This window comes from Neltuma alba, unplaced genomic scaffold, assembly GCF_004799145.2.
Source record: "Neltuma alba isolate B1F8T4 unplaced genomic scaffold, ASM479914v2 tig00011260_pilon, whole genome shotgun sequence".
NCBI classification, from domain to species: domain Eukaryota; kingdom Viridiplantae; phylum Streptophyta; class Magnoliopsida; order Fabales; family Fabaceae; genus Neltuma; species Neltuma alba.
Window position 1 is genome coordinate 17784 of NW_021635973.1, and position 10599 is coordinate 28382.

The window sequence follows — 10599 nt, forward strand, 5'->3', positions numbered from 1 at the left end:
GTACTGCGTCTCAATTTTAATTTCTGTCTCATTGATTCTTCAATTCTCCTTTTTTCTTTTCATGAATGTGTGTGTGGTTCACTCACTTTCTCACTCACAACACAGCATCTACAAGAGGGACATGACAACATTAATTGCTGTAGAACTTTAAAGCAAAACCCAGAATCTACGCATATGTTTGTGTTTTTTTTTATAGCTTGTAGTGTCGTCTCTGCGGTCTCTTCTTCATCGTCTCTGTCTCTTTTTTGTCTTTTTGACTCAGCCCCTCCCTGCGGCTCGCCGACACATTACATTAAAATTTTGGATACTATATGTTCCTCCAAAACTTCCCATCTTATGCCAAAACGTGATCCTCTCAATACATTTAGAAATCAAATATACATAGGGTAAAGTACATCCATTATTACCGTGAATATCTTCCAGATGCATCCAACAGCCTGATTTTATGAACACTCTAACTTTATTTATAATACTTCCAGTATTTTAAAAACTAAGGTACTTGATGTGACTAAAAAAATAGCATCAAAATGTTAGATATACCTAAAAAAATATTCATGATACTAAATGTATCTTTAGTCATATCTGTTTATGGTTCGTTGTTGTTCAATCAATATCAATTATTTAATTTTGGTCACCATATGCACTTTGGTTTGTGTAAAACATTAAGGGTGTGTTTGGATGAAACCAAACCGTGGTTTGGAAAAGTGATTCTGGAGAATAGATTCTGGGGAGAATAGATTCTGTGAAGAATAGATTTTGTAAAAAAGTGATTCTGAGAAGTGAGAGTGTTTGGATAGTTGTTATCAGAAGCACTTTTTATATATACAAATTACTAAAAAAAAGACATAAGTTAATATGATAATTACAGAAAAATAGATTTTATGATATATTTTAATTTGAAGGAATAAAATTGTTAATAATATATTTTTTACCAACATAATTAATAATACATAAGATAATATAATTAATAAATAATTAATGTGTATATATATTTATAAAATATAAGATTAAATATGTTTATCAAAAAATATGTTTATAAAAAAAATAACAAGATACATATCATATAGGCTCTCACACTCTCCCTTTTTTCTCCAAAAGTAAAATTTTTTTACTTTTTCCAAAACCATGGTTTTGGTTTTTAGAGGGGGTGTTTGGGTGATTGACACCCCAAACCATGGTTTGAGATGTCACCCAAACACACTCTAAGAAGAAATGAAACCATTGGAAGATTAAGGAAAAGCTTATCATTAATGTCAAGCACTGACATCGTTAATTTATAATGAACTACTTAATGAATTAACTTGATCCTTAAGTTGTGATCTCCAACTAGCGAGGCATGACCTAGTGAATGATTAAAAAAATAATTATTAATGATCAAAAAAAGGTAAATTCTTGCATTCTTAAAGTTACTCTATGGTAATACGTAGCTAGAGTAGCCTAGGCATTTGCACATTTTGAGTACTATACAAATTTTTTTCCATATTTAGACATACAGATATAAATGTTCATTTTTCTTTGGCCAAATATAAATGTTCATCGATGATCGAAACTGTTGTATTCTCGTATTGCGATGTGACAATTTCGTGTTCCTTACGTTCCTTGAATTAAGCTAATTAAGATAGTACGTGGTCAAATTTAAAAAATAAAATAAAAATAAAATAGACATACTTAATGATCAACATTAATTAAAATAAATTAATAAATAACAGCAGGGTAATGAAGAGTAGGTACAAAATCAATCTTGTTTGGAAAAAAATGATAGCTTTTGCGTCTAATTTGTGTGGTTAGTATGTGAATGGTCAAAATAAATAAAATATATATAGAAACATGTTGGTAGGAGTTTTTGCTTTTCAAAATTCAAACATACACACGCATGGTCACTAGCCTAGTGTTAATAGGTGTGCATTATTTATATATAATAGGATAATATCTGCGGGCCCTTCTTGTACAAAGGTGAAATTAACCTTTCGCATACTATTCATGATTTGTTAAAAAAATTAACAAATTTTGAAACATATTATATATAAATCGTTGATCGTTGATGCTATTGTCTAGTGCATGCATTTTCCCAACTACAGGACACTTATACATATTATATTATTCATGATTCTGTCTTCTGGTGACCTAACACATCAAATCTGTTTTCTGTTAGGGAAAAAGAGAATTATACACACACACTGTTACTTTTATTAGTTACTTGTAGAAAAAAAGTTTTTAGAAAATAACCAGAGTTTGGAATTATTACTAAATGCAAAGAGTGAAAATTTTATTAAGCACGGATTTTAAAAATTTACTGATATATTTATTAGTAGGTAAGAATGAGTTACAAATACTCCTCAAGTCCTATTTATAAGGTAGAGAGAAGATATTTTTTTATCCTATTTATAGGATATTGAGATAATTTTTTGTATGGATATACAATTTTACTCTTCATTTATTATTGGGATAAAGTTAAAAAATTATTGAATTTTAAATGAGAACTAATAAAATTTAAGATTTTTTTTAATTTATGTGAAATATATTGGAAGTAACTCATAAATAAGACCAGGAAAGTAACTTAGAACAAGGATGAAGTGGTGTTTATTTGTACGCGTGAAGCTCCATTGTGCATAACTCGTCTTGTTCTTATGACTTTGAGACATCAATCAATTATAAAATTAATAGAAGTTCAAAAACCTTACTAAAGTTCACATTTTCGGGACGACAAGAAGAATAATAATGGTAGGCTTCAGTCCCAACAATATTTTATCAAAAGTTTGATTGCATAATTAGTTGATTCAAATTTACACGATAAATATGTACTCTTTTTTTTTTAAAATAAGATTTACACTATTTAAATTTTATTTACAACACAATACACATTAGTTTTTCTTTATTTTTCAGTTTTTAAGTTGTAATAGTATTTAAAGAGACAGTAATTTCTCCCTTTAATACTACTGTTACGCATATCTAGGAAATTATACCATTACTTTAATTTTAATTTAAATAATTTATATTTCAAATGAGTTGCTCTTCCACACATATCTAAGGACTGAATTTCAAATTCTCCTATATCTTTTGTTTTGTTATCATTCACCTAATAATTGAACTCACAGCATTACCCATAGAAAAGACTCATGGAAGTGCTTTATGACAAATTGTTGTTATATCTGTGCAGCTAGCTAAGTGTGTATGAAATGAAAGACAAGCTGACAAGACATATGACTATATATATATATATATATATAAGTGTATACAGTATTTTGATTAGCGGATGTGAAGGAAGATAGTGAGACATGAAAATAATTAAATTAATTTATCTTAGAAAGATCAAAATACCCACACACAAAAAGGCATAATATATACATAAATATGGAATAGATTTTGACCAAAAAAAATTTACATGAACAAGTGAAGTAAGAATATAAAGCTAGGTTGGTCCTGCCAGAGTCACAGGCTTTTTTATTAATTTTTTTGTTTTTTGGGTTCAAAAGATTTGAATAGTTTGATGGTTTGGTCGGTTTGTGAAGCCATATAAGTATAACATCTGCTTTGTCCTGCACGCGGACAAATTTACCCCATTTGTCATTCCACTTTTATGTCTCTATGGATAAATTTTTATTTTTCTTTTGTTTAAAAAATTGTTTTTGTTAATATTTAAAAAACCAAGGCTACTGTATATCCATTGACGTTTTCATGTGAAAACATTGATTTGTTTTAAAGGGTATTTGAATAGAAACCAAACTATAGTTTCAAAGTGTTTTTACAGGTTACGAAATAAATATGTGAAAGAGTTTATCTCGTTTTATGAAAAAATGCTTTTTAGAAACATTTTTGAAAGTTACCAAACATTTTTTTAGTTTCATCTATGGAAAAGATAGTAAAGATTTTAGTAAATTGTCAAGTGTTTTGCTATTTCATCGCTAATTAGAGCATAGGATATAGTTTTTTTTCTAAAAGACAAAAATTCGCTGCTCTATTTATTTTCATATGATAGTAATAGATAATCTAGAAAATACGTAACATATTTCAAAAAATAAACAAAATTTAGCAAAGGGAATTAATTTAATAAATAACATGTCTGTCCTTTTTACTATTTGGTATTATTTATAAAGATAGAGTATTATTATTTGCCTTTGACATAACTCACTTCATCAAATTTATTATATAAATGATAATTTCTCTCCTAATTTATCATTTAATAAAATATTTTTATTAAATATATATACATACATTAAATAAAGATAAAATTAAAAAAACCAATTTTAAGGTGGAAATAACTAAGCTTAAAATTTTTCTTAATTCAGCTAAGGCATGTTAAAAGCAGGGTATAAATAAATAATCATAGGAGCAGTTGAAAACTAACACGAAATAGGAAAAAGCAACTTTAGGCTTCTTTTTTTTTTGGTTTTTCGGTTAGTAAAAACCAAAGGCAAAAGAGTCATAACCTCATAAACCTATATGTCCCTCAAAGACTTTTTAAAAGCACTTTTGTAATAATCGAAGTAACTTTATTTATCTTTTGAAAATTAAACTTGCTCGACCTTTAGACAACCCCCACAGCAAAATTCTTGCACTTTATTTTTTTTTGGGGTCCAACTAGCTTCATCGTGTTCAACGATGCTCTCTCCCCCTGTATCTCAATCTCACTCATTTGAATCTCTCATTTCATTTTTCAAAATCCCCAAAAGAAAAATCACTGAACTGGCCCTTCCCTGAAGATTCAGAATCCATTCATTATTGATTCATTTATAAGCTTTTTCTTTCATTTTCTGATATCTCAGACTCCACAAAAAAAAGAAAAGGAAAGGCTCTGTGTCGTGAATAATGAGAAACAGGGGAGGCCAACCCAAGGATGGATTCAAATTTGTGAGGAAACACATGAAAATAAGAACTTGTACTTAAAGGGCACCTTCTTTTGTGGTAAAAATCCAAAGTTCAATGGAAGAAACTGTCAGATTTTGGTCCCTTCATAAATAACCATTTTTATACAGTTTTGGCTCTGTACGGACACTGAATTCCATACCCAAATTTCACTCTTCTTCAACCGTGTTTCTTCAACCAAACCAATCCCTCACATTCATTTTAAAAATAAGACTGGATGCATAATCATAACTTTTTATATCCAAATGCATGAAAATAAATTGATTTACTATAATGAAGATGCAAATAGATACAATTACGTTCTTTGTCTAACTTAATCTTGCAATGCATGGGTATGGATTATGAAATTGGAGGCTAAGATTTTGCAAACTAGGAGGAAAGCAAGGAAGATATCATATCCACAAGTGCAACTATATATATATAAAAGCAGAGAAATTGATTGAGGATTTTTGGTTTTAATAGTTCTAAAATTCTAATGGGTGTCGGTCAAATCAAACCATATCTGCTTGAACACTTTGATGATGAGGTCGTGATACTCATCTGAATTCAGAGAGAGATAGCAAGCAAGAAGATCTTCCAAGTCCTTCGATGCTCTGATATTATTTTCCACAATCATCTCCACCATTGACTCTCTGAAATCTTTCTGCGGGTTGAACGACGACTTCACCACCGCAAAGCTATCGGAGAGGCTTCTCCGGGAGTTCCTCGACGACGAAGATACACTTTTCCGGCCACTATACCCCTGACTCTTCCTACCACTTATTCTCGGGGAATTCACCCGAATCTTCACTCCCGGCGAGCTGACGGAGAATCTCCGAACCTGGGGCGTCCTCTGTTCTCTATTCAGCGCCGGGTCTTCCTTCAAAATCTTGACTTTCAGATTCCCCTGTTCTTCGAATGTGCGCCCTCTGTTTCTGGGTTTGGTTCCTCTGGTTTCTTTCTTCAATTTCGTTGGCTTCGTTATGATCGGAGGTAGTTCCAGCTCGGAAAATGGATCCAACCCATCAAGCTTATCATCTTTTCTTGCGATAGAATTCTTGTCCACGTCGATTACGATGTCGTTTTCGTGAAACTCTAGCCTGCTGTTGCAATCATCATCAAATGACGACTCTGTGGGCAGGACACGGTCTGTTCTGAACTCTGGCTCTGGGAATTCTGATTCGACAGAGCTATCAAACGGAGACGATGAGTTGTCAGCTGGGGAATCCGACTTGGTCCAAACGGATTCGAGAGTGGTTCGGCAGTGACAGCCAGAAGAAACGGAGGAAGACACGAGCTTCGGAGAAGTTTTTGTGGTTCTTCTCTTAGGTCTCTGTTTGGACGAGGATTTTCTGGGTGTTTCTGGGAAATTGGTGTCCGAAACAGAAATTTTGGGGTTTGAGGAAGGTGGTGAAGTGTAGATCCTATCGGTTGGACAATTCAGCTCCCTCGTAAAGTAGTAAGACTTTCTGGGAATGCTCTGGTGGGGTTGCTTTGGTTTTGATGTCTTTGAGGTTGTCGGAGTCGATGTAGATAAAGATTCCTTCTTCTTCTTCTTCTTCTTGTCCATTGCCTGGTTCTTCCTCTTCCCCATATCCCTGAGCTTGTAAAACCAAGCATTAGGGATCATATCTGATAACCTAAACCTATAATTCCCCATCTTCTTCTCTCTTCCCTCTCAGCGTATGTGTTTTTCCTCTGCTTGTGAAGCTTCTAAGTGGTTCCTAGTTGAAGAAGCTCTTTTGTAATGAAATGGGGTGATGCCTCCATGGCTTTGTCTGTTTTGAAGATAGAGAGAGAGAGAGAGAGAGAGGATTTTGGAATTGGTGGAAGAGAAGGTGGGGTCCACAAGAAAAGAAAAGTTTGGCACAGAGAAAAATGAGTGAGGTAGGGTGAGATTTATGAATCACACTAATTAATTACCAAACACATACAAAGATTTGGTAGCAGATATTGCAGCAGTGCTGTAATGTTGTTTCTTGTTACCATTCCTGTACCGGTTTTAGTTTTACTCACACATGAAGTTTTTTTTTTTTTTTTTAACTAACTTACCCACTCGTTATAAGTGTAGAGATGAGATGAGAACTCAACCTCACACATGAAAAAATGTTTAGTGCCATTTAAATTATAAAATCTAATCCATAACTCATAATATCATGTTTTAAAAAAAAAATCTTAGAAATAATGTTTAGAATTTGTTTAAAATATCTTATAAGTAACTTTTCAATCATAATTTATAAAATACGAGTTAAGTATATGAGAAATTTTATCTCGTGCTTATAAGTTTTTATTGATCCGAAATCCAAACAAACTGTTAATGTTATTTGGATTATAAAACCTGTGGCGCACAAATCCCATCTGGTAATTAAAGTTGCATGCATGAGCCTTCTTGTCATGCTTGGAAAACAACAAGAAGTCCCTCTTCATGCAGATCATGTGATATCTCTTAGAGTCTTTTCACATTCTCAGTCTTATCAAAATACTAGCTGTTTTTGCTTTTAAAAGTATCAACATTAACCCTATCAACTTGAGTTCAGCAGAATAAAATCAGATAAAATTCTCTCTTGACACCTGTTTGGCATGATTGAAAGAATTCCTTTAAAAAGTTTGGAATAATTTAAAAAGATAATGGCCCTTAATAAAGTAAATTTTTTTGGGCCTAAAACTATGTTTTCACGAGCAAAAAGTAAATAAAAAATGTGTATGGAATGAATAAAAAATTTTAAACATAAAATGATTTTAATTGAACATATAATTAATACGAACTTTGTTCTTCGAGTTTATCCTTATTTTAGTTTTGGTCCCTCAAGTTTCAAACTATAGGTTTTGGTCTCTTAGGTTTCTTTTCATTTAAAACATTAGTCCCTATAATCTAATAAAAGCTTAGACCATTTTGTTTCTTGAGTGACCAAAACCTATGGTTTGAAACTTAAGGAACTAAAACTAAAAAGGGTAAATTTGAGGAACCAAAGATTATATTAATCCAATTTATAATTAATAATTATTATTACATAAAATCCAAGTTTATTTTACAATGAATAAATATGATTCTGATAATAAATTTCTTAGACCGGGCAAGATATTAATTTATATTTAATAATTAATTATATTATAACTAAAAATAATATACTTTGTTCGAATAGGTTCAAGGTTGTTTGAAGTTTTACTCATGATAAGGTGATATCTTCTTACTCACCTTCAACTAAACTCTTCCAATTCATTTTTTTGGCATACTATTAATATATTCATGCCTTTTGAATAATATGTTTTCATATCTATTTTATACTTCTCTAATCCTTAATATAATATTTAATTAATTAATTTGAATAGATTAACGATGTTAGTTAAATTAGTTAATATGATATGTTTTTTTTAAACACTCTAAGCATCTTCTTTAATTCCCCACTCCCTGTCCTACTTGATTATTATTAGGAAAATATCAATAGAGTTAATTTAAAAAAAATTGACAAACATGCAAAATCGGTTTTATATATAAGACCAACATCAACTCCCAATCAGGTCTTACATTAAGGACCGAAAAAGTATTATACTACATTCAGTCCTTAATATAGAACCCAGTTAACTAATTTGAGGAAATTAATTAAGTTACTAAATTACTTAATTATAACATATGTTATATGATCTCTCTAAAATAGTTATGTAGATAATTAGACTATGTGTGAATTTATAAGTGAGGCAAATAATTTAGTAATTATCTTAATTTTTTTGAATTAATCAATTGGATCTTATATTAATGACCGAAAATAGTATGTTGATATACCGATGCAATAAGAATGAAGTTATTAATGCGAGGTTATATTCCTACAGGTGGTATATATATGCATGGGACACCCTATTAACCTACTATTTTGGAAGACATTTATTACTAATGTTTCAATCATAGAGCTTGACCATAAAAATAAAAAAAAATCATAGGGCATATCAAGAACTTTCAGACTATAAATCCAATTAAGTACCTCCCAATCCTATCCGTAGTTAATCGTAGGTACACTTCTAAAAATAATGATTAAACTCAGATGTAAAAGAGAAGCATACATACACTTTTGGGAATGGCAGGAGATGGAAGCTATTTTGGACAAAGTAGACATACTGGCTTATTGCAATGAGCAACCAAATCTTTTGTGGTTAAAAAGAAATATGTTCTGCAAACCAAGTGAGGAACACCACAAGAAAGAAGTATAAAGACAAGTAAAGGGAGAAACTTTTGTAGTGGAAGCATTCTCGTGGGGGCCCATTCTAGAAAATCTTACTGGTCCATTTAATGCATCCTGCGTACCTCTAAATTCCATTGTTGTTATATATAGTTATATTTTTCAAAAAAAAATATTGCAAAAATTAAATTGTACAACCTTGTAGTTTTGATTAATTTTTATTAAGTTCTTATGGTTTCGCTTATTTTTTAATAAGTACTTTAATTATATTTCAGATGACTGATTGAAAAAAAAATAAACTACAAGAATCTGATTAAAAATAAAATGAAAACATAAAGATATGATAAAGGGAAAACAAAATTATAGGGACCTGATTAAAAGTTACGAGGTAAAACCATAAGAGCTTGATTATAAAAAAAAAAACTATAGAGATCTGATTAAAAATTAAGTAAACAAACTATAAAGATATGTAGATTAATTTTTTCAAACTATAGTTCAGCATAGTGTTTATGTCAAGGTTATGGAAATTTACAAAGCTTGACTCTTTTGTATATTGACAAGAGCTTAATTCAACCCTACACGTGTATCCGTCATTTTCTAGCTAACCCTTGCACACGTTAGTGCCTTTGTCTCTAGGTTTGGACAAGAGATATCAATTCAATGGCAAAGGAAATTGTAATAAGATCAAAACTCAAAAGTAAAACGCTATATCACGGGCCAGATTTAGCTCCACTTAGGTTGAAGAATTTTTCGAAAAATTAAAACAAAATAAAGTTATGTTCAAACCGACTTCATGGGCTTAAGCACAATAAAAATCAAAAGTAGAACTTGACTCAAATGACCAAATTTTTGTCCATATTTGCTTTTTGGAATCTGGATTCAATTGGGACAAATAAACTACTCATAACATTATCAAAACCAAAACCTTCGGCTAACAAAGATTAATTGGTCCAATTTTGGTAAGAATATGATTCATTGGCCAATATGACTTTTTAATCCTATTATTGATAGAAATATAATGAATCAAAATGGTTTTGAAAATCTTCTATAAGTACGTTTCACGTAAGTAGAGAGAAAATTCTTCTTACATACTTGCCCCTTCTTCCGTAAATCACTATTAAAAGCAGCTTATAAGCTACTTATAAACTGTTCCAAACGGGCTCTTTGTCTGCTTTCTGAATGCTAAGGCCTATCCTTACCTTAATGAATTATTAACACCCAACTCATAAAAACTTTTCTCTGTTTTAAAGAACATTTGAAATCTTAAATTTTTTGAATTAGAGATACAGACACTAATAGTTTGAAGTTAGAATGTTGATTAATTTGCTTTATGATGTCATGGTCCATCACCACAAGGAGACAAAGAATCAAGAACTGATATGAATCCACATCTCTGGACTTTCAAGAAAATGGTAAGAATTGTACATGAAGGATTTAGGGGGAGTGCATGATGACTAGGCCTGTAAGTAAATAAGAAATTGCATTGGGAGTATGCTCTTCTTTGTCATCATCATAAGCCTGAGGAGGAAGAAGGAGAAGATGATGATGATGATGAACAGTTTTAGTTAGTTCTGGGAATGTTTGA

The 10599-nt window shown here is 31.1% G+C and overlaps 1 protein-coding gene across 1 annotated transcript; it reads right to left on the bottom strand.

The window, feature by feature from the left end:
- Positions 1-5101: 5101 nt before the first annotated feature.
- Positions 5102-6593, bottom strand: LOC114763170 (transcription repressor OFP1). The gene has a single exon (XM_028952783.1). It carries the CDS (start codon positions 6500-6502, stop codon positions 5336-5338), a length of 1167 nt encoding a protein of 388 aa, XP_028808616.1. The 5' UTR covers positions 6503-6593; the 3' UTR covers positions 5102-5335.
- Between the last annotated feature and the right edge of the window lie 4006 nt (positions 6594-10599).

Excerpts from the sequence above, each read along its gene's own strand:
- LOC114763170 (XM_028952783.1), bottom strand. The coding sequence starts at position 6,502 with ATGGGGAATTATAGGTTTAGGTTATCAGATATGATCCCTAATGCTTGG.